Source organism: Sitophilus oryzae, unplaced genomic scaffold (genome assembly GCF_002938485.1).
Source record: "Sitophilus oryzae breed Bouriz unplaced genomic scaffold, Soryzae_2.0 scaffold_1396_pilon_pilon, whole genome shotgun sequence".
Lineage (NCBI taxonomy): Eukaryota > Metazoa > Arthropoda > Insecta > Coleoptera > Curculionidae > Sitophilus > Sitophilus oryzae.
Window position 1 is genome coordinate 2,490,600 of NW_022146055.1, and position 25,580 is coordinate 2,516,179.

General features: G+C 29.8%; 3 protein-coding genes and 1 long non-coding RNA gene across 5 annotated transcripts; 2 read left to right on the forward strand and 2 right to left on the reverse strand.

The window, feature by feature from the left end:
- The first annotated feature begins 7,841 nt into the window (after window positions 1-7,841).
- LOC115875854 (Hermansky-Pudlak syndrome 5 protein homolog) lies at window positions 7,842-19,289 on the forward strand. 2 transcript variants are annotated; one of them, XM_030891390.1, is made up of 6 exons: window positions 7,842-8,035; window positions 8,187-8,297; window positions 8,357-8,587; window positions 8,647-8,836; window positions 10,251-11,824; window positions 19,003-19,289. In XM_030891390.1, the coding sequence occupies exons 1-6, from the start codon at window positions 7,949-7,951 to the stop codon at window positions 19,213-19,215; spliced, it is 2,406 nt and encodes an 801-aa protein (XP_030747250.1). In that variant the 5' UTR covers window positions 7,842-7,948; the 3' UTR covers window positions 19,216-19,289. The 2 variants fall into 2 exon arrangements, with proteins under 2 accessions (XP_030747250.1, XP_030747251.1); XM_030891391.1 differs by lacking the exons at window positions 7,842-8,035; window positions 8,187-8,297 and having other exon boundaries at window positions 8,357-8,492.
- LOC115875855 lies at window positions 17,719-18,192 on the reverse strand. The gene is made up of 3 exons (XR_004049063.1): window positions 18,129-18,192; window positions 17,919-18,023; window positions 17,719-17,854 (listed from the first exon to the last, which is right to left on the reverse strand). It is a non-coding gene; the product is annotated as an uncharacterized LOC115875855 (long non-coding RNA).
- Window positions 19,290-19,747: 458 nt separating the features above from the next.
- On the reverse strand, window positions 19,748-21,337 carry LOC115875856 (RING finger protein 121). Its single transcript, XM_030891392.1, has 7 exons — window positions 21,140-21,337; window positions 21,047-21,081; window positions 20,768-20,909; window positions 20,556-20,710; window positions 20,250-20,478; window positions 20,058-20,191; window positions 19,748-19,999 (listed from the first exon to the last, which is right to left on the reverse strand). Exons 1-7 carry the CDS (start codon window positions 21,173-21,175, stop codon window positions 19,777-19,779), a joined length of 954 nt encoding a protein of 317 aa, XP_030747252.1. The 5' UTR covers window positions 21,176-21,337; the 3' UTR covers window positions 19,748-19,776.
- Window positions 21,338-22,559: 1,222 nt separating this feature from the next.
- On the forward strand, window positions 22,560-24,477 carry LOC115875857 (putative protein TPRXL). Its single transcript, XM_030891393.1, has one exon. The coding sequence runs from the start codon at window positions 22,882-22,884 to the stop codon at window positions 23,287-23,289; it is 408 nt and encodes a 135-aa protein (XP_030747253.1). The 5' UTR covers window positions 22,560-22,881; the 3' UTR covers window positions 23,290-24,477.
- Window positions 24,478-25,580: the final 1,103 nt, after the last annotated feature.

Consider the following 25,580-nt stretch of genomic DNA (forward strand, 5'->3'; position numbering starts at 1 on the left):
GGATGACCAGCGGTCTGTAAAGTTTTTTCACTGGCTTCCCCAAGATAAACAAAAATCCTCGTTTTGTTCTTTCGCTTAATTAATTAAAGGTTCTTATCTTATGGTGTGGGTGTTTTAACCCGAACCCGTCTCAGTATTGTCCAAAAGCAAAGTATAACCTTAGAAGTATTTTAAATTTAAGACATAGGCCGGTATAAAGTTATAAAATTTATATTTGTCAAAACTCTTTGATGAAAAATTTGACACTCTCTATTACACAATCAAATTGCTTTGTCAAAGATTTTATTTAAAAGAATTTTATGCAGAATTTGACAGTGTAATGTGTGACTTTATAATACCGTATGATCGAATAAAAACGGCGTCAGCGATGGCTATGAAATGAAGACGAAGTCATTTTATATGTAAATTTATATAGGAAATGCCATCGATCGTCATTTCCAAGCCAACTGGACGCCGTTTTTATTCGATCATACGGTATAATCTCTGTTTTTTTTTCTCAGGTAAAATTTCGACAGACGATGACAGAAGAAAAGCAGATGACGTCCCATACCAATCTATTTAATTTACTAAAAAAAGTTTCTAATAATTTTTAAGTTAACTATGGATGGGTTTAAATATAAATCCGTCATACGTCGTCTCTGGTTGTTTTTAACCAGTTTTATTGTTTTATTTCAAAAATGAGTGATCGTATTTCAATTTTATTGGTTTGACGGAACGATGAACGACAAACGGACGCCGATGCGTATGAACTCGCCTTTAGATTTTTGACGCTTGTCAAAGTCTTGCCAAATTAGAGGTTATAATTTTGTGTCAACTTTTGTCAGTTTTGTCAAATACCCCAGTTTTGTCAAATACCCTGCGTTTGGGAAGATGATGCATTTTGATTCGTGTTATTACGTGTGTTTTGTGTCTTTTGAAGTCAAGTGGAGGAAAAATCGAGTGAAAATTAACTGTAGACCCAGAGCACAGTTTATGATTAATACTCGCTGCCCAGGCAAAAAGTCTTATACACCAATAAAGTTACCATCATTAAAGTTCGTATACCATATCATCGTAGATAAGTGCATCTCGAATATGGTAGAAGGACCATACTAAACATATGCTAAAAACTGGAGTAGCTGTAAAATATCGACATCACACGATACGTAAATAACCAACATCTTAGGTACCTATAAAATTTGGTAAGTGTTATTAACAATACAATAGTTTGTTTTATTTATGTTGTTTTATTTATTCCTTGTTTTGTATTAACACATACCGTTTTTTATTAAAAAACTCGATTACATTTTTTCAGTTTTATACAGTTTTTTTCACAATATTTTGAAGTAATCACTTGTCAGTCAAATTTTAAATATAATAATTTATTTTAAACTTATTTCTTTGTAAAATAAAATAAACTACTTTGAAATTAAAATGACAGACGCATCTATAACTGTCAAGGATCTTCTCGTTGGACAGACATCTTTTATAAAAGATTTTGATTTGGTTTGGTTTGGTAATAAAAAAAATTTGACAGTGTTAATATGCAATATTTTATAAAATCACACATATTACACTGTCAAATTCTTAATAAAATATATTTTTGATAAAATCTGTAACAAAGAAATTTGATAGTGTAATAGTAGCCTAACACTAAGCAGTATTAGCGACCTAAGGCCAGTAGACTATAAAATTTATTTGTCAAAGATCTTTATTAAAAGATATTTGATGAAAAATATGACAGTGTTAATATACAAGATTTTATAAAATCACACATATTACACGTCAAATTCTTTGAAAATTAAAATCTTTGACAAAGAAATTTGATAGTGTAATACTGGCCAATACTGTCAAATTTTTCATAAAATATCTTTTATAAAAGATCTTTGATAAAGAAATGTTATCGCGTTTAGGCCAGTATTACGCTATCAAATTTCTTTGTCAAAGATCTTTTATAAAAGATATTTGATGAAAATTTTGACACTGTTAGGCCAGTAATACACTATCAAATTTCTTTGTCAAAGATCTTTTATAAAAGATATTTGATGAAAAATATGACAGTGTTAATATACAATATTTTATAAAATCACACATATTACACTGTCAAATTCTTTGAAAATTAAAATCTTTGAAAAAGAAATTTTATAGTGTAATATTAGCCTTATACCGGGTGCGTCTCAAAAGTGGCTCACCCCCTATAACTCTTTTAATTTTTCAGATAAAGAAACGATATCTGGATGTTAGTATATGATATAAATTAAGATTGATTGACGTATTCAATTGTTTTTGGTTACTTTCTGTTTTACAGGGAAATAACTACAATACTTTTGATTTATAAATGACACTCCCGGTATATTTTTGCTTTATTCGATAGAAAATAACACTCTGAATAGAATGACATACAATATGTCAACTTTTGACATTTTCACATATGGTTTATTTGAAATTGTAACATGCTGTTCATAACGACAATTTGACTCGAAATACCAAGTGTGTGGTACCAAATTATTCGTAAAAAAATGATTTTTCCAAATATGCTAATGTGTCTCTCTTATTTCATTTGAAAAACTTGAGATATGATTAAAAATACGATTTCGGCATCTTTTAACCGGGCAGGACAAGACACGAAAAACATTAGACGATATAATCTATTTTTTCATGGCACGCTAGATTGAAATTTAAAGTACAATATTTTATTAAACTAAAATATCAAAAATTGATGATATGTCATTCTATTCAGAGTGTCATTTTCTATCGAATAAAGTACAAATATACCAGGAATGCAATTTAAAAATCAAAAGTTGTCATTTCCGATAAAACAGGAAGTAATCAAAAACAATTGAATACGTCAATCAATCCTGATTTATGTCATAGACTCACATACCAAATCTCGCATTTTTATCTGAAGAAATAAAAAAGTTTAATAGTGTAATAATAAACAACTGGCCTAATTGCCACTTTTGATAGGCACCCGGTATACAGGGTAAGTTTCAAATAAGTGCAAATTTTTTCAGACCTCGTAGATCTCAATAAAAGAAACATATTTTTTCTATATCGTTTTTCAATTAGATCCAAAATTACCAATTAATTTACTTTGAAAATTTTAAAAAATATATTTTTTGCTTAAATTTTGAGAACCACTGTATCTTTTCTGGGTTTTCTTTCTTGTAAATGTTATTTACTACCTATATTGCCAAATTATCAAGAAATTATGTTTTTTAACTTAAAGCTAAAAAATCTTCGATTTTTTTTTTTAAATTCCAAATTTTCATAATTTTTTTCGCTAAAAAAACCTCATAGGTGCCGAAATATACTAGCTCTAAAAATATTTGCGCTTATTTAAGAAACCCTATATACAGTTTGCTAAAAAATTCATGAAAATAAGACTAAAATATAAAAAATATAACACTTTAAATTTCTCGAAAAAAATTTCCGTTGTGTTTTTTTTGCATCTGAGTGTATATTTAATAAAAAGGAAATTTTTATTGTTATAATGGAAAACCTTAATATTTCCTAGATAAACAATTAAAAAAATAAGCTTCCTCGAGCAAAGTTGATCGTTTTTCTCCCACAGTAAATTGTTGCTTGATCCAACCGATAACAATTGAAATTAGCGCAAATAAACAAACTATACACTTATTTGCATGATATAATTACTTTACGTAGTTAAATTTAATTATTCGCATTGTTTATTCAGGATTACTCACTGAATACATCTGAAAGCCTATAATTAGTGTTATTTATAACGCTTTCATTCAAGTAATAAATGTAATAATTTATTGTTAAGAGTTAAGAGATTTTTATTGTTTGTATAAAGATATAGGGAAACTATAATTTGCAAGTAGCTATATAAGACATGGAGTATTGCTTATGATATAAGGTGATTCTAAAGTGATTTTTTTTTAAATTTGGATTTTTACATAAAGGCACCTGCATCTTTGCGAGTGTCCCAATATTCCGTAGACATATAAAAGAAGTTTCCAAAAATGGAATAATAAACCATAAACCTATTATTTCATTTAAAATAACAAAGATGCTACTACTTTTTAAATGATGCGGCAACATTGTACCACTGAAAATACAGGGTGCCCCAATATTCCGTGGACATAGAACTACTACGTACCTTTAGAATTAAAATAACATAAAATAATTAAAATTAACATTCACACATCTCCCTCATTACAATGATGTGTGAATGTTAACAACTCAGCTAATTTTATTTCTTCCGAGTGGTGGTACTTCCTAGGTTGACGTTTGTATGAGTATGCTTTTATTTTAAAGAACACAAGTTTAATTAAATTAAAATAAAAAATAATTTTCTACATATGTAAATTAAAATAAAAATTAATTTTCTAAAAATTAAACTAAAATAAAAATTAATTTTCTACAATATATAAATTGAAATATAAATTAAAATAATTCTACATATACAAATTAATAAAAATAAACATAATTCTTAACTTACTCCTAACTAACATAACTAAAAAATATATCCTACAAAATTAAATATCTAAATATACAAATTGAAATAATCATAATTCTTAACTTACATGACTAACACAAAAAATAAAAAAATTATCCCTCAAAATATACATTTGACTAATGTTTAAGTAAATTTCTTTGAATTGTGCATTGAGGTATGATTTGATTATTGCCTTGTTTGTTTTTTCTGTCAATTTATCTAATTATAGTGGATTATACGGCTTCCCTCACCTTATCATTTTAGTCTAGTTGTTTTAATTTTCAAATTAAGCTTACCATATTGTTATCTGTGATTGACCAATTATTGTGATAGACATAACCTTTTAACCTTTTAAAAAAAAATTAACTTTTTAATTTATTACAGTTGAGGGTTGGAACCTTTGGTGTTACACAGCAAAATAAAAACACTAAATCACCACAATACACCAAAACACTTTTACTTTTACACTGGACGCGCGTTTCGCTAACCATGTTAGCATCATCAGCAGATGATTATAAACTAAAGTACAATCTACAAGTTGAGCGTTTATATACTCGCTCAGTGGGCCCCGAGTGGGCGTGGCAAAATCTAGTCAACCGAGTCAGAGCCAACTGAGCGTAACAGTTAGATTTCCTCCACTAGAGTAGTAGGAACAAAGAACTTGAAGGAATTGGACCGTTGACTCTGTTCATACTATCTTTACATTTATTAATACACATCTAATTGTCTGTAATTTGAGACTTATTTAATTAATTTTAAATTATTAAGATCTATACAATGTTCATTATCAACAATATGTTCGGCAACGCAAGATTTATCCGGTCTACCATATCTTATCTGAGCTAAATGTTCTTTAAATCTAGTTAATATTGATCTTCTAGTTTTCTATAAAAAACTATGTACTATGTAAAGATAGTATGAACAGAGTCAACGGTCCAATTCCTTCAAGTTCTTTGTTCCTACTACTCTAGTGGCGGAAATCTAACTGTTACGCTCAGTTGGCTCTGACTCGGTTGGCTAGATTTTGCCACGCCCACTCGGGGCCCACTGAGCGAGTATATAAACGCTCAACTTGTAGATTGTACTTTAGTTTATAATCATCTGCTGATGATGCTAACATGGTTAGCGAAACGCGCGTCCAGTGTAAAAGTAAAAGTGTTTTGGTGTATTGTGGTGATTTAGTGTTTTTATTTTGCTTTTTAATTTGTTTTGTGATCGTATTTTATAGTTTTGATCTCTGTTTGACTATTGGAATTTGCTATTATTCTGATTGTAATTGTTTTAGCTTTCTGGGCTGATGATGGGAATTGTTTAAGTCCCGAAACATGTCGCTCCCCTGCTTTTTTTGAAGCATTTAAATTTAAATAAACATCTTAAAGATTGTGAGTTATTTGTCCTCTTACCCGCCTTCAGAGGTTTTATTTTGATAATATGTACTCACACTGGGTTAGAGAGAACGTTTAGTTTTTAAAATAATTTCATTGGACACAATTTATCTCTATACAAAAGTGCTTCGTCTGTACGAGGGCATCAATCTTTAAAAAAATAAACAAATTTTTTAGATATTTTAAGAACCGTTTATTCCGATTTGAATTAAATTTTGGGTATTTACGCAATATCTACAGAAAGTAAATGTTTGGGCAGGGATATTCGGACACAATATTATCGGGCCATTATTTCTTACGCGAAATTTAAATGCAGAATATTATTTGGAACTACTCGAAAATCATATTTTACCTGCTTTACATGATGCCGCTAGGGAACATCAGGGAGTTTGGTACCAAATGGATGGCTGCCCGGCACATAGTACCCTGGCTGTTCGGGAATATTTAGACAATAGTTTTAACGGAAACTTTATTGGCCTAAATCATACAGTAAATTGGCCAGCAAGGTCTCCTGATATTTCGCCAAATGATTTCTTTCTCTGGGGCCATTTAAATAACAGGATATACAAGGATAAAAAATATCCAAATCTAGACGAGTTAAAAAATGCTATTTCTGCCGAATGCAATAGAATTTCAGTTTACCAACTAGCGAATGTAAGAAGAGAATTTTATGATCGCCTGGGTTATTGTCTAGCAGTCGATGGAGGAATATTTGAACATCTTAAATCCTAAAGTTCGAACAATTTAATAGTACCTAAATTAATAAGTTATTGAATATTGTAATAATACTATAATTAACCTTGTAATTGATTACTTTATTTTACTTTTATTTCATATTAATTTGTATTTATAAATACATCTTTAAGATTTCCGATGTAGGAATGAGTTTTCAATAATAATAAAGCACTAAATAGGTAAATTTCTGAAATGACAACTTCATTTGACAGTTATCTTTTACCTTGACTGGTGCTCATAAGTAAATACAGGGCCATAAGAAAGGAGAAATATTTAAAAAGAAATCGGCAATATCTCGTAAACGAGCTAATCAAAAATATCTAAAGTTATTCTTTTGAATGTAGGTTTTAGTGCTCTTCAATAAACCTAAATAGAATTATTCTCTAAAATAATTAGGGAAGCCAATAATTGACCCCATTAAATTTTACATGGGATTTCCTATGTCCCGTCCGACGATGCAACACCCGGTATATAAGTGCTTTAACATTTGACTTTTACAAAAATCAAGAAAAAGTACGGGAAGGGTAAAAACTACCCCCACCCTTACATAAATTTTAGTATAAAAATATTTTCCAACTCAACAGACAACCGATTTTTTTTTTCGTAAAATGATCCTTGTAGTAAAAAAACGCCACCGCGCATAATTTTTGAGGAAAAAAATTATATTTCTGAAACTGATTTCCAAAAAATGTATCCACATCAAGCTATGGAGACGCGGCATAAAATCTAATATATATGCTCTAATAATCTAGTTGACAAAGATATGGAATTTTATGTTACTATCACAAATTATATTTGACAAAAAGTTTCATAAAAAGCTTAGAAAAATAATAAATTTTAAATTAATTATTGTTCGGGTTTATAGGGTTTATTTTTTATTGGTGCCCTCTAACGTTCAAATAAAGCACTTTTGTATAGAGGTAAATTGTGTCCAATGAACTTATTTTGATTCAAAAAATGCGTACCTAGTAGTTTTATGTTCACGGAATATTAGGACACTCTGTATTTTCAGAGAGTTACAATGTTGCCGCATCATTTAAAAAGTAATAGCATCTTTATTATTTTAAATGAAATACCCGGTTTATAATTACAATTTTTGGAAACTACTTTCATATGTCATAATTTTTCTATTATACTAGCCTATTCTTATTTCTAATTGCATATATATTCTGTGATACCAGTGATCTAGTGATGTTCCAATTCCAATTATTTACAACATAAAGTTCGAGTCCTCTATACATACTTATTTCTCTGATGTATGAAAATATTGATTATCAAAACTTACTTTCTTTTCCTGTCAAACCAAGAAAATTCTATTCTAACCTCAAATTATTAAAGTTTTGTTTTTGGATGTAAAATTATTTATTTATTTTGATATTTTAAAAGAATGGACAGTAATGATATATTTGTAGAATTTACAGATGACTTAAACAATAGAATAACTGAAACTTTTAATTCAATGCAAAGAGTTAAGGTAAGTTAATTTGGAATTATTTATGTTATTAGTTTCACAAATTTGTTTGATTTTTTAAGAATTTAGCCTTTTACAGCCTTTAAATACTTCCTGTTTCAAATATTATTTATGTACATTTTTATGTCAATAATTTTTCTTTCAATTTTTTCAGCCGAAATCATTTTTTGTATCACAGAACTTTGTTGTTTTTGGAGCTACCAGTGGTAGTATTTATATTTTCAAACGTCATCCTTGTGAGTTTTTTAAAATCATTCCCAGTAAGGTAAAAACAAAATTTTGAGATTCAATACTTTGGTCTATTTTGGACTCAATAATTTTCAGGGAGGTTGTGTCGATTTAATAACTATTTCTGTTGATGAAAAATACTTAAGCATAGCAAACTCCCATGGACTAATTTTGATATTTAAAAATTTCATTGATTCAAACGTTGAATGTCAGACATTTAATGAACACGAAGGTAACAATATTACTTATATGAAATGGAATAGAAACAAACTATACACAGGTGATGATTCAGGGAAAGTATCAGTTGCCACAATCATTTCCTCGTTGGTTAGTGATGTTTTCACAAGTTTTTAACTTGCAAAGATTTAAGGTAAATTTATTTACAGGCCAAGACAATATTTCAAGTGCCTTCCGAGTCTGTTATGAAGCTGGACTCTGCAATAGTGCAAATAGATACTTATAACAACTATTTGTTAGTTTCGACGTATACAAAAACATATTTTTGCGACACGGAAAGAGGATGTTATATTCAATTAGGAAAAAAATTGAGAAACGGAGCTTATGGAGCTTGTTTTTGTGAGTATACAACATTATTTTCAATCACTGAATAAGAAGACTAAGAAAGACTTTATTATTTTGCATTATCAGTGGCGTTCATTTTATTTAAAATGTGTTAAAATATAAAGAAAAGTTGGCTGAATATTTTGCTGGATTTGTTGTACAGTGAGTCAGTAGTAAATGTTATTAGTTATTAAAATTGTTAAGAGATAGATATATTTCTAACAAAAATAAATACTATTATTTAATAGAGATGTGCTACTGAAAGAACAAAGCCATTTTGACACACATATGCTAATTATTTTTGGCAAGTATCTAGTATGTAAATACGAAAATGCAAGAGTAAAAACATAATTAAATATATCACATATACACATAGATGTATCGATTTGGTTATAAAAACTCGGTGGTCTGAATTTTAACTTGTAAGACAGTGATGTAGACGGCTTAAATGGAAAATCAAATATATTAAAAAGAGATAAAAGTTAGGTTGATACATTTCTTCTATGCGGTATTGCCAGTTTTTGCATCAAGATTTCAAACCGCACAAGTAGATATTTACGAAAAATGTTGCATCTAGGGTTGGAACTTTATTTTTCACAATTAGTTACTCATTTTACTACAGCTGTAATAGATTCTTAAACAACTGTCTTAAATAGTTAAGATATATTATCTTCATTTATTATTTTATTTCTCGTACGAACCGGCAACAATGTATGCCGCTTTTTAATTTGTTTCTCTGTCTGTCAACTGGTGGTATATATCTATCTCTGTCGTATGCATTAAAGTACAGGCCACGGAAATGGACTAATATACACTGCATATAAATAAATTGCATAATTGATTGGTTTATCTGGTTTACCACTTGTAACATATTATAACTATATTACATACTATTGAAGGGTTGTTCCCATAGTTGTTCCATTATGTTTTATGTTATTTTTTGCCTAGTAATGATCACAGGAAGCACAAGTAATTAATCTTTAACCCACTTTCTCATCACTAAAATCTCATTCTATTTTAAGTTGTGGTTGTGACACAATGTCTTTTTAGATTTATTCACTTTTCATATAACTCCAATTGTTACAGTAACTGTTGGGATTGGAACCTTTGGTTCAGCAGTTGGAACAGCATTAACTATATTTAACACTACATTTAACACTAGACGCGCGTTTCGCTAACCATGTTAGCATCATTATGCAGATTGTTAAAACTAAATTTTAATAATCTGCTGAGTGCTGATGATGCTAACATGATAGAACCTACATGAAACTGAAGAAAGCGCAAAAATTCAAATTTAAAAATGTAAAATGAAATGTCAAACAAAATGTATTGTTGACTACAAAAATTGAACTAAAAAAGTTTTAGTATTTTCTTAGTCTTGTTATTCAATGTTTTCACTGTTGTTTAAATCATTTCTTGATTATTTTAGTTATAAATAACAGAAATCATGATTCTGAGATTTCCTTACAAGAAGAATGTAGAATATTCTGTGCTAGACCGGGTTTGAGGTTATGGGAAGCAAACACAGAAGCTCAAGTCATTATGACATATCAATTTAAAGAATCTGTCAAAAATAAACTCTCTCATAACATTATTAATATAGATCCTGATAAAAAAATCCCAGATAAATTTATAGAAAATAATGGAATTCCTGATGACGTGTCATTTCAAAAAATATTTCCATTTTGCAGTAATTGCATTTTAACTTTTGATACATCGGGAATTTATATTTTGAATTTAACTGAAAATAAATTAATATTCTGGTTAAAATTTGCCGAAGGTATTAAAAATGTTATAATTATAAATGAAACTATTTATGTTTGGAAAAGCAATTTAGAAGTAGTGGTATTTTCTCTGTCAAATTTGGAAAATTTGATACTCAAAAAGTTATACATGGAAGAATATACTTTTTGTGCAGAAATATGTGTAAAATACTATGAAAAATTAAAAGAACTTTTACAGACTTCCCAAGATTTATATTTATTAGGAGTTCTGAAAAAGAAAATATCTGATAACGTATTATTAGAGAAACTTGAGTCTGTTTTTGAAATCATTGATGAGCAAAATAAAAAGTTTATAGAGAGAAATAAAATCGTAGAGCATGAAGAACCAAGCATTGCCCAGAAAGATTTAATAGAAATAGATAATACCAATAATAAATTTAGAACACTTCTCAGACAATATAAAGTGAACAAAACTCACAAAAATATTGAAATTCCTGAACTAAACAGGGTCTATCAAGAAACATCCGCTCCTGACGATTTAATTGTCTTATTTAAAGATTTTATTGAATATTCTTTAAAGGAAATTAATGAAGATCCAAATCAGTGGTGTGATGATCAATTTATGAATCAAATACTAAAGAAAAATGTAGTTGTAGAGAAATTATCTGATACGAGTTTAGAACATTTGAAAAATATTGTTTTTTCTGTTAATAAATCAATAAAGTACTCATGTAGTTGTGGCTATCCTTTGCCAAATTGTCATAAATTTACTCCTAAATATTATAAAACTGCTTTGGATTTACTTGGCCTTAAAAACCACAAAAAACAAGTCTTTCAAGAAGTTCCATATATGTTAAGGTATCAGATAAAATCTGAAATACACGGTCTAAATTTAAGTCTATTAATACAATATAACGATGAAGTTTTGTTTAAAGAAAACTGTAAGCAAATATTGTATGACAGATGGTATGATGTGCTTGGATATTATGTCAAACTCAGAAAAGGACTGTGTCTGAACTGTGATAAAGATATCAATATTGATGGTTTGATCAGTTGGAATGATATGGGAAAAATTGTTTTGCAGTCGTTAGGAGCAACTAGTGCTATTAGAATATTGAGAAAATTTGAAAAAAATATTCCTAAAGGTGCACTAGATGCTAGATTTTATCAGGCATGTATTTTTGCAAATTCGTTTAAAATAGAAAATGAAGATGTTAAAAAATATGTCGAAGTTTCAGTTGAATTGGTTGAGAATTTGGAAGGTGAAAGTTATAATGAGGTAAAACAATATTTTATTAATATATACTACCGTATGATCTAAAAAAAAATGGCGTCCAGTTGGCTTGGAAATGACATTCCTCAAATAATTTTACATATAAAATGATAGCGATCTTCATTTCATAGCCATCGCTGATGCCATTTTTTTCGATCATACGGTATAAACGGCAGTGAATAAAAATCAAGGTTATTAAATTAAATAGGTTGCCTGGTAACCTGACATTAGCCGCCATATTGCGCGTCATCGTCTGGTACTCAACAGTTTTCGGCTTGTTTACAAATAATTTTACATTGTTTTTCAAAGGTTTTCCGTGTATTAAGTGCATTTGAGTGGATTATAGGACAGTTTTAGTAGATATACTATATTTTTAAAAATTTAGTGTACTTAACGTATTATAATTGATGAACTAGATAGTTTTTTAAAATTATTTATCAAATTTTCCTTAGAAATGGAGATCATTCCTACCTGTAACAGCCTATAATTTTCAGTATTGTTTTTGCTGAGTGATGTATATGTATAATAAATTATTTCGACTAGCTTGCGATATTTTAACATGGTAAAAAGCTAAAACTATTTTTTTTTAATACAAATATTGCTTAAAAATTTTAAATGTCAGCTAAATTAGAGAAAAATAAATAAAGACTATAGAAAAACAATTTAACTTGTGTAATTGTTATTATTATTAAACATTTTGTTAATAGATATTTTAAATATCACGCTAGCTGACGTCATCGCGCCAACTACTGTGACTGGTCCAAAGTTACGAGGCAACCTATTTAATATAATAACCTTGAATAAAAACTATGGAAGGAGTATGTCAAGTAGTGATGGGAAAAACCGATTAATTTCAATAATCGAGTACTCGAGTTCCAAGTGATTGCAATAACCGAGCGATCGCTCGAGGGAAATATCGCTCGTATTTAAAAATACGGCTTTTCGACCGTCGCTTGTTGTAAGTACTCGTTAACGCCACGCGCCAAGCCATAGACTTAAAATAAAATATAGACTGAGCATCTCATTCATAAATAGCTGGAACATGCGGTCAGACAATGTCTTGTTATTGTTGTGTTATTGTTTTAGGTTATAACGAGTACGACACGAGCGATAGATAGGTTGTCTCTGTTGTAACGGTCGTTCCCTGACGACTCTGCCGAGAAACACAACACTGTCTTTCGTTTCTCAAGTACACCTGAACTTTCCGTATCATAGCCGGGTAATTTTTTTATTTTAATGAAGCTATAATTAAATTAAAAATATATTGTATTTAAACTTTTTTATATTTTATTAAGATTTAGGACAGGTTTTTTAAATAAAAGTTTAGAGAAAACGTCTTAGAGTCCAAAAAGGATAAAAAATAATAAAATACACGTTATAGAAGAAGTTTTATAATCGAAATTGCGTAATTTTTGAAATTAATAATAAATTATTAATTTTAGTAAACATTTACAACCCCTAATATTAATCAAAACAGGATCTATTCCACAGATATAATAGAATCGGCCACAGGGAGAGAAAAAAAATATGATTGTTGTAATTTTTTTTCTGGTTAAGTGATGTCTTATGTAAATTAGAGAAAACATAAATTTGTTCCATTAAAGCAAGGAAGGTGATAGGAAGTGGATAAAATGAAAACTACATTTATTTAACTCGGTACTGTCTTTACTATACCGGGTGCGTCCCAAAAGTGGCTCATCCCCATAATTTTTTTATATTTTCAAATAAAAAAACAAGATTTAGTATGTTAGTACATGACATAAATTAGGATTGATTGACGCATTCAATTGTTTTTGGTCACTTCCTGTTTCACCGAAAATGACTATAACTTTTAATTTTTAAACGGCACCCTTGGTATATTTCTACTTTATTCGATAGAAAATGACACTCTGAATAGAATGACATATCATATGTCAACTTTTGACATTCTCGCATATGGTTTAATTGTAATTGTAACACGCGGTTCATAACGACAATTTGACTCGAAATACCAAGTGTGTGGTATCAATATATTCATAAAAAAATGCTTTTTCCAAATATGCTAATGAGTCACCCTTGTTCCATTTGAAAAAATTGACATATGTATGATTAAAAATACGATTTGTACATCTTTTAACCGGCCTAGACAAGACACGAAACCCATTAGACGATCAAAACTATTTTTCCAAGGCTCCTTGATTAAAACTTAGTGTTTTTAACAAAACCATGGCACCCTGGATTGAAATTTAAAATAGGATTTGTTTTTAAGCGACAATGTCAAAAGTTGACATATGATATGTCATTCTATTCAGAGTATCATTTTTTATCGAATAAAGTAGCAATATACCGAGGGTGCCTTTAAAAATCAAAAGATGTAATCATTTCGGTGAAACAGGAAGAGACCAAAAACAATTGAATACGTCCAATAAATCCTAATTTATGTCATATACCTACTAACATACAAATCTGTTTTTTTTATCTGAAAAAAGAAAAAAGTTATAGGGGTGAGCCACTTTTGAGACGACCCGGTATATTAAAAAATATTGTTTCATAATGTAATATCATTTTAAAATTCTTGTATGTTATTTTAGATTCTGAAGATAATTTTAGAATAAACCGGAATATATTTTTAATAAAAACATTATTAATTATTAACAGGGTTATAATTATGATTTTGTTACAATGTAAGTAAGTAAATAATGTAATGTAAGAAAAAATTCAGATTTTACATTTTACTAAAATATTATCTAAATAAGCGCCTTTCTACAACAACGCCACTGACTCTCAATGGGTAAATTGAGAGTTGCCTACCGGTCAAAAGTCGTTTCAAGACTTAAATGGATTATTTAAGTCAAATTTCTTGCAAATTTGGCACTGGCGAACCATATTTTATAGTTCTTGAACAGAAAAAGTCAATAAAATAAACACTTAAGAACTACAAGCTAAGAAAATGCGTTAATACAGCCGGGGAGATAGCGGCAACAAAGCTTTACCGCACACGTGCGACACGTACTACAAGGTAATAAATGAATGAATAGGCTCCCTCGCCTCTAATCGGTGTTGTCATATTGTAAAAAAACTTATCCTTTTTAAACAGTATCCGACTTATAATTTAGTAGTATAAGGACTATTTAATACATCTCTGGAATATTAAAACCTACTTCATTAAACTGTAATATTAATATCTCAATATATGTGTATAACAAGGAAAAAAATATTGATAATATTAAAGACGTGACAACATAGGCTGGATGAGGAAGGCTCGGTCGACTGTACCCAGAAGTAAACATGTGTACAAAAAATATTGTCTGTCCGCGTTGAGATGTAAATAGTGTAGTCTATATTTTATTTTAAGTCTATGCGCCAAGCAGTAAGTAGCGCGCGCAGGACACATTCTTTCGGTGATGAATGGCAAGTAGCAAGCGACGAGCGATTCGCTTGATCGCTTGATTTAGTTTATTTCAAAGCATTGTCGATGTAGGTCGTAAAATTTTGTCCCTCAGATACGCAACTACAAATAACTAATAACAGATACAAATATATATACGGCGTCGTATAAATTTGCTACCTGCAAAGTATGCGTAGAAAATTATTGGAGCTCGGCTTTTTATCGAGTATGTCACATTAAAATCGGATTTCAGTTTCATTCTAGGATTGCTTGTGTTCGTCGCTCGTAACTCGTCACTTGCATCGCTCGTTCATAATCAAGCGATGTCGGTTATTTCAATAATTGAGTACCCGAGCGAATTTTGGTGAGAGGTGAAATCGCGAAAGGGTTTTAATATGGTTGTAATAAGGTGAAATTCAATCAAAACTGGTACAAAGCTGTTTAAAAATGGTTACCATGATGTCCCTTCCGTCTTTATAGCATTTGGCTTCTTCCATAGTTATTTTTATTTAATGATCGGTTCTATTTTATTGTACGGGGTGTCCCATTTTCGTGTGTTTTATAGGGTTTCTCGTTTATGAGTAGAGATACAAAGATGCGGTTTCCAGATTACAGTGCTACTTTTTTATAAAACTAAAGATGCTAGACACCGATTTGTCCTAGCCCACTTAGTTCATGAACTATAGGGCGAATTTGAAAATTTTGCATTTTTCAACTCCCCTCGTATCTCGGTTATCCTATAACTTATCGAAAAGGTGAAAACTGAGTGCCGTAGAGTTTTCACGTAGAATCCAGTGACGTAACTAGTTTATCGCTGGAGGTGTCGTTTTTAAAATATTACTCAAACTTATCTGTTTTTTTAAATAGGACACCCTGTATATATTTTTTTATTATTTTATTTGTCTTATTATAAGCTTTTTAAAAATATACTATAATCTATACTTATTTTCATGAATAAGGTAAAAACTGCGTTATTTAACTTTTAACATAAATCATCCTATATAGTTTAAAAGAGTATTATTATATTATTTAATTTAACCAGATAATTTTGCTTTCCATCCTGTTTTTTAATAATCTGCACCGAAAATGAACTTGTGCAGCTTTTAGCTAGCACGACTATCTATACTTATTGATATTTTTTATGTACTTGTGCAATAATTCTACACATAGAATCTAGCGTGGAATACCCAATAACCACAATTTTACCTAGTTTAAACCGGCCGCCTCTGTATATATTTTTAAAAAACCATATAGCAAGTCAAATAAAATAAAAAATTATATACAGGGTATTATTAAAAAAAAGGTTAGGTCACATTTCAAAAATGACAGCTTGCAGCCAACTTTAGTTACGCCACTGAGTTCTACGTGAAAAACTCTATGGGATTCAGTTTTCACCTTTTCTATAAGTTATAAGATAACCGAGATAAATACAAACAGTTCATACCAAATAAACTTTTAGTCGCGTGATTAAGCTTGACCGGCACAGCGTTGCCCACTTAATATTTTCTTTTAATCAAAATATTGTAGGAAACAAAAATAAATTAATTATAAATACATAAACAGTTATTATTTACATTAACAAAACTCACCTTCTAACAGCACTTAAGGAACATAAAGGGCCATTACTACCACTTTCCCGTTCAAAATATTCTAAGAAAGTTTCAATGAGTTTTTTACGGCTATTCCCAACAAGCAAAACTTATTGCTGGAACATTACCAAAACTTCTCAAAGCAAGGTGTAACATTTCTTTTTTCATTGTATGCAAGGTGGCAGGTTAGCTTAATCTTCCGCCAAATAACATTGCAGTGCAAGGTTGAAAAAAATGTTAATGCAAGTTTATTGAAACCTTGTCACAACCTCGTGAGAAGATTTCACAATATTATTGAAACGTTCAAGAAAGTACTAATTTGAGATGTATTAGCAATATTGTTAATTTTACATCAATACAATATTGGCAAAATTATATTGTACCTATGTTTCAAAACTTATTGTCCAATATCAATTATTGAAACAGTTTTTTCTTATGAACATTAGCAATTTTATGTTAACAATAATACATCGGTAATAGGTTATAATCAACAGAAACATTAATGGGTATTAAATTGTAGACTTTCAGATAGGTATAATATACTTTTACTAATATTGTATTGTCGAAAAACAAACAATATTGATAAAAATATGCATATCTCTATATCCATTCACTTAGAAAAATTAAAAATACTCGGTATAAATATATCCCTACCAAGAAAGTCGAATTTGTCAAACAAATTGCAAAAAAAACAATTAAAAATTAGAAATTATTATCTCTTACTTGTTTCAAAAATATCAAAAATACTGTCAAGTACTGAGAACTTACTGATCTTTTCGGCTACTCATTAAATAAGGAATTACACAACTCCGACCTCTGAGTCGAATTTCTAAAAAAATCTTAAAGTTGAATGTCTGAAATAATACAAAATATATAGGTACAGTATAAACATTATTATATATTTCTTATTCAAAAATACAAAAGGAAAGTATAACATTAAATATATGTACAAGGAAAGGCAAACTTATATTTTAATTGATTTTTTGGATCTTTCATATTTTGTCTTCGCATGTTGACTTGTCTTATTCATAGTTTCAAATTCCTCTTCAGTAAAGTTTTGAAATCTATATCCAATCATTTCTATAGTAGTAAAAATAAAAACAATCAGTTGTAATAAATGTATATAAAACAATGAGTAACTTACCTCTTGTGACAGTAATCTTTGAGGCCCCTTTATTTGTGATTTTATCATTAGATTGATATATTCGTATCCTGGTTTTATCTACTTCAATTTTCAGTTGGCTAAAAGCTAACATAAAACAATTTTAGCTTATAAACAAACTAAACAAAATTTGTTATACTTATTCATGGCTAAGCATTATTAAAACACACATGATAATAAAATTATACTTACATTTACATTCATTAAAATCTCATTCGAAATGCATAAAACGTGATACCAAAAACGTAAAAAAACAAGTGCGTTAACCTAACCTAACTTCTAACTTATACCGTATGATAAAAAAATGCGTCAGTGATGGCTATGAAAAGAAAATCGCTGTCATTTTATATGTAAAATTATATGGGGAATGTCATCGATATTTATTTCCAAGCCAACTAGACGCCGTTTTTTTCGATCTTATGGTATATTTGTTATATTATTAATTATTATTAACTTGCGCGGATATTTAATTTGAATCTTTGTTGCAATGTTGCAGAAAAAACGTTTTAATCACCATCCAAAAACAATGTTTCTGTAGCAAGGTTTCATCAATCACGACGCAACGTTTAGAAATTAACATTACAGAGCAAACTGTTTGGGGGTTGACTGCAATGTTGCAAATGTAATGTGAGGTTTTTTGCTTGGTGGGAAGCTATGTTATACACTTCGCACTAAAAGAGGTTCTAAAAAGAACAATGTTCGACTGCAAGGTCTGCTAGTAAACATTTCTAAGCTTAAAGTATCACAACATTATTTATTTTAACTAAAAACTCGTAATACAAAACTAAAGTTTTAAAACGAATGACAATGTCGAGAAATAAATAAATAAATGTGGCAACTTTTATTTATTTATTTTAAGGAAATTTAAATTCCGGTGAGTCAGCCCGACGCCGAATAGGTCCATGGTTGGCAACAATGAATTTACAAATCGCGCCCTCGATTACGTAACTAAAAGTTTAATTGGTATCGAATATATCCCTACCTCTATTCATAAACGAGAAAACCCATGAAACACAGGAAAATGGGACACCCTGTACATAAAATATAATAATTTTTCTTTTATTAGTTTCAGCATTGTTTAGAGAAATATTTTAACAGAAAATACAACACATGTGGTGATCCTTGTACAAAAGTCGATAATAAAAGAAAATGTACTATGTGTACTCTGCCTTTAAAAAATGACATTTTTGAGTGCCAGAGCCCAAAACTGTGTCAGCATGTCTTCCATAGTTTTTGTTTGAAAAATAATAATGCAGTGTGCGGCATATGTTCAGATTAATATAAGTAAATTTATTTTGTATTGAAATTTTAACAGATAGAGATTTTTATACGAAAATAAATATTTTATGGCTTTTTTATTATGTAGTTATTTTCAGATTTCAGTAAATGAAATGGCAAAAAAATGTATTGCATTAAAATAAATGCCAGATTAATTTTATTTTTAATGAAATATACAGGGTGAGTCTTAAATAAGTATATATTTTCAGGGTTGGTAGGTCTCTTGATAAAAAAACATATTTTCTCTTCGCCATTTTTAAGTCCAAAATAATTTATTATTTTGGACCAGTTATTTTACTTTGAAAATATTAAAAAATGATTATGATGATGAAATTTTGAGAACCAAATGATGAAATTTTGAGAACCACTGGATATTTTCTGGGTTTACTGGGAACCTTGTATTGTATTCTTAATAAAGAATATATGAACAAGGCTAAACATTAAAAAACCTTTTGCACCTCTTTAAGACTCACCCTGTACAATAACTATTAATATAGTTTGATTTTTCTACCAACAAATCAAACAACAATAAATTTGGTAACAAACGCTTTATTCAGGTTTATCATTCCAAGCCAAGGACATAATTTATACCTTGAACTAAAAACAAGACCATCGGTTGCCATGCCACCAGCCATCTAATCATATCCAAAAGGTTTCCGAATAGTATATGGGGCTTCTCCCATGGATTTGAGAATATTTTCTTAAGGTCTACCTTTTCTTTGCAGTAGGGGCAAATCTGTTTCTTGCCCACTATACACCAGCCCCTTATACAGAATTCATGGAACCTATAATTCACAAATTTGCAAAGAATTAATTATCTAATCAAATTAGCTATATACTTACACATGCCCGCAACTTAAGCTATATGTATTTTCTATAACACCCTCTTCATCAGTCGAAACTAACAGTCTATTACCACAGATTGCACATACATTTGGATGTAGATTTTTTGTAGGCATTCCTTGAGCAGTATAATACTAAAAATTATATTTATTTTTCAAACAAGCACGTATTTTAATTCATTACAACACATACCCCTATATGAGACGCCATTTTATCAGCACATATTTCTGAAACATCTCTACCAAGTACACCATAATACAATCCGTAGAAAATGAATAACAATGCTACGTCCATCCATATGTTGGCTTGAGCATTAAAGACTAGATTTAAACCAAAAAACACTGCCATCATTACTACATAGCCTACAATACCCAATATGTAACTTAGCTTATAAAGTAGTAGAAACCATTTGTACACGAGCCTAAAAAATAAAGTAGAACAAAATTATATTAGCTTTTAATAATTAATAGACTGTAAAAACAACTATATTTATTTCACCTTGGTGTGGTTCCTTCCAAAGGTCTTTGGACAGCTTTTCTAACAATAAGCCCTGTTATACACGAAAACAGTAACCATATAAATATAAATCTCCACCAATGATTTTTCAAACACACTACAATAGGTACTAACCACATACCTAACAACGTGACTATCTGTAATAAAAAACTAATTAGAAAAAGAAATTATCTTTCTAAAGTATGCTATTTTACTGAATAACTTTTGTAATATCGTTTCTTCCATTCTAAAAGTACCAATTGTGCCACAACCAAAGTAAGGATTAGTATAACAACCATTTCGGCGTGCATTTTTTCATGCCCTTTATGTTTTTCATGTAACTTCTGGTGATCATATCTTAAATAGAAAAAAACTTTGTAAAACTTTATGAACTGTTTGTCAAACTCAAATTAAAATATAATTTTTAAGTTTCCTGCATTAAAAAAGTCTAAATAGTCCTAAAATACTTTAATGGATAATTTCTGACATCACACCTTAATTTTTCTTCAGAAGTTAGTTCTTCAAGGGTCTAGAAATTGAAAAAACATGAATATCAACAAACGTTGCATTACAGAAATATTACGTACCCTATTTCCCAAATCTATAGGTTTGTGTAGATCCATTTTGGTTCGGTTTGTAATGACGCCCTGATGACGATAAGATATTCAAATTCTTAATTCATTTCCATTGTTAAATTAAAAACATAATTTTGCCACCTCAAATCTTAGAAATTCGAGGTTAACCGTGGTAATCAGAAATCGGGCGACAGCTGATCATTGACACAATCCACAATCACGCCACCACCTACTACAGCGCCATCTTTTTTAGAATTACGGTACTTGTTACGAAATCTTGAATACGATACTTGATTATATCTACAGTTTACTTTATTTTTACATGATTTTACATCTTCATTGATTTTTATATTTTTAATTTAATTAAAATAATATATATGACGTATTTCAGATCGGCTCATTTTGTTGACTAAATAGTCGTAATTTTCAATGCAATGACATGACGCTTTTTTTTTAATGAGTATCTTACTTTTAAATAAATTGCCAGAGACAAAAGTTACTTTTATTTCCGATATTGCCATTATCACCTGTTATCACAGACTAATCTAATATAGTTTGTGCCATTATAGGTACCGTATCAAAGCACAGATCAAAGGTACCGTATGATCGAATAAAAACGGCGTCAGCGATGGCTATGAAATGAAGATCGCTGTCATTTTATATGTAAAATTATATTGGAATGTCATCGATCGTCATTACGGTACTATATGATCGAGAAAAAAAACTGCGTCAGCGTTGACTATGAAATGAAGATCGCTGTCATTTTATATATAAAATTAAAATTATATGGAGAATGTCATCGATGCTCATTTCTAAGCCGACTAGACGCCGTTCTTTTTTCAATCATACGGTATATTTTACTTCTTGCATATAATACCCAAAATAGATATAATTTTAAAGTAAATAGAACTTATAATAGAAAAATAAATAATAATACATACATAATTATAATTAAAATTGCCTTTCTCGTTCAGTTCCAAAGTTCAGTTCAGATAATAGTCATTAATATTATGGAATATATATATCGTCCTAAATATACAAATACCTAAGTGTTTTTCTCCCTTGTTAATCCCTGCTAAAGCATTCTCTACTCTTCAAGAATAAAACTGCGAAAAGTAGTAAAAAATTATTTTATAATTATGTACACTGATGTAATTCATAGACGTATAAGAAATGATTATAAACAAGAAGGCTGCTATTAAAATACCTACATTTAGGTAGTTTTAAAGGGTTTTTACAAATTAAAATTATTGCTCATTACTCCTGAATTCAAATATGATTTTTTTCTATTTTGGAACATTTGCGACACCTATCTTTGTAATAAACAATTAGAATTTAAAAAAAATAAGGTAGAAAACCTACGTGACAATCGACATGTAGCGTACGTGCCGATTATCGCGCCCTCTGTCTGGAAATTGTTCAAATCCTGTCAAATCGTCCTGTTTCTTCGTAGGGTTCGTCGGTGCCGATTTTGCTCCAATTCCATATTTCGAAAATTTTTCGCACAGGCGGTAAACATATAGTGTTTGTTTACTTTCCACTAAACGAATTAACGCGTGTGATTATTATTAATAACCAAAGTTTCCGATTAGAGATAAATCCGAATCCCCTCCAACCAAAACGAACCGTATAAAAGCTCGCGGCTCGATCGAAAAACGTTATTTGAGTACGATTCATTAGTGGTGTGACAGTTCCGTCAGTTTTCGAAAAATTTCGTGTGTTTGTTTATCAACAGAACATTCTTAAACAAAAAGATGGCTTTTATGATGCCGGTAGTGAAGAACGATTGGGACATTTACAAGTCCAATCGTAGTCGAAGGCAATCCGAGTGTTCCAACACGAATTCGTGCCGTTCTAGAAAAGTCTCTGAGTGTCGATCGGAGGGACCGAGCAGCATGTCAACTTCGCCCGATTTCATAACATCCTCCCACCGATCCGTTCCTGACAAAATGTCCTCTAAACAGTACGGCAGGTCGTATTCAGCCAGTTATTCCAGGACAAGTTCAAACAGTTTACAGAGCCCTGTTAAAAGTACAGCCTCTTCACCACCAAAGAACTCTTCCTCTTCGAGTACAAGCTTGAACAAGTTTCATAACAGGCTTCTGGATAAACTGAAGAAGTCGATGAAGCATGGCAAGGAGGAAGAGAGAACGAGTTCATGATTTAATGGGGCCAAGGAGGTCAAACAGGACGGTTCTGCGTCCTAGCAACGCCTATATTATCGCTTCTTCATTCAAGTGCACGTTAGTGTAGTGTTCCAGTTTCCAGTGTGCAAGTAATGTAGGTTTATTTTTAGGCCAGATCTGAATGATTTATATCAGTCTTTCGGAAAGAGCTCTGTGTTTTCTCCATCCCTGCACTTTTCGTTATCATTTTAAGTTATTTTCGTTTATTAATCATTAAAAAAATCACTGAATCAATTTAAATTATGTGTCTATTTAGTGTTTCAAGTAAAAGCATGTTTGGGGAAAGTCAGAGCACTTCGTATATCAAGTGATGATATTGATATGTTGCCTGTGATATGTAGTTTCGATATTTTTTGTCATGAGACTTTAGAATTTATATTCAAAACAGATTTATTAATACCATAAATTAAAAAAAAAATTTTTTACTTAAATAGTAAAAAAAGAAAAAAAAATAATAGCTACAATATTTCACAATATTGTAAAGAGTGAGTAATATTTTCAGTATTCTGTTTCATACATATTCATTAATTAATTAGATTAAATATTTTTATCAATACTGTTTTTATTAGTTAAGTGGAGTTTTCTAAATGAGGGCAATTATTTTGATGTAATAATAAATCTCGAAATTTCACCAAATTTTGACTAAATAAAGTTACAGAATACGTAGGTACCTTTGAAATTGAAAGCTGCTTTTGGCAATGTATAGGCATTCTAGTTTGTATATGGTGTATAGGTAGCTTTCAATTTCAATGTAACTTAAAAATCTAAAGATTTTTATTTGTCAATTTTTCGGTAAAACTTAAGTTTTGTAAGACTGGTTATAGAAAAGAGTGCCTATTGTTTATTTTCAATGATATTTTCTTTATTGCTTTTAGTATTAAGAACTTAAATATATTCTAAAGGCTATAAATAAATATATTTTGTGACCTGTTGTCTATGTGGAATAAATTTACTGTAGGCTTTTCTGACTATATTTTTATTTTATTTATTGTAATGTAGAGTTGAGATATTGATATGGGGGTAACAAATAGTTAAATATTGTAATAAAAAATGACTAAATGGTTCTGGACAGTATCTAATACTATTGTTAAAGAGCATGTTCTTATTTTCTTTAATATTATGTTTCTTATTTATTAATGTAGACAAAATATAGACTTACATCAAGTTAAATGTGCACTAATGTTTATATGTAATTGAGTTTAACAATGTTTATCAGCAGATGGTTGGTTTAACAACCATTTTTGAATAAATATAACAATCTAATTGAAAATTGTGTTTTATTTTGTGTGCAAATAGTGTTCTGTTAGGTAGTTCGCCAAGTGATGTCTCTCACTTGACTTCTCTAAAATTATCATTGATGGTCATTCCCCAGCCATCTTTGACGCCGTTTTTTCGATCGTATGGAATATATTTTATAAAATACTAATTTCTACATACATTGATATATGGTTATTCTTAAATTCGATCAATGTCATATTTTTTGCCCTGTTGTTAAAGCATCACATTTTCCTTTAACTATTATTGCCCTTTCCCTAGCATTGAACCAAATAATTTTTGTGCTTCTTTAACACTTTAACAGCAAAAAATATGGCGATAATTAAAATTTTATCAGTAACAATCTATCAAGGAATGAAAACGACATTATATTCAATTATATTCACAGATTTATATTACCATAGAAACGCATTTTGATTTTTAGGACTTAACTATATTTTCATGTTTTTTTTAAATTTTCTCTAAAACTGTATGGAAATTTATAAACGGAATTAACCATTTTAGAACAAGCAAAAATTTTCATGAAGAATGCATTTTTCTCAAAATGTTAATAATAAAAAAGTTTTTCCTATTGTAAAGACAATCCGGGGACATACTGTATACTTAACGATATTTTTAAAATACATATACAGGATGAGGCTTAAATAAGTGCAAATATTTCAAGGGGTGGTATATTTTGACCCCAGAAACACGTCTATGAGGTTTTTTTCGCAAAAAAGAGATATTGAAAATCGTGCATTTTCTTTTAAATTTCCCTGTATATTTTTCGAAAACTTTTTAGAACTGCAGATTTTTCCACCATAGTTACAACTTTACTCTATGGTTACGGCACTAACAGAGATGCAAATACAGAAAAAAATCCGGTGGCTCTCAAAATTTTTCAAAAAAAAATCATTTTTTTTAAATTTTCAAACTTAAATAACTCGGTTATTTTGGACCTATTTGAAAAATGGTTAAGAGAAATAGGTCTCTTTTATCGAGATCTACCAGCC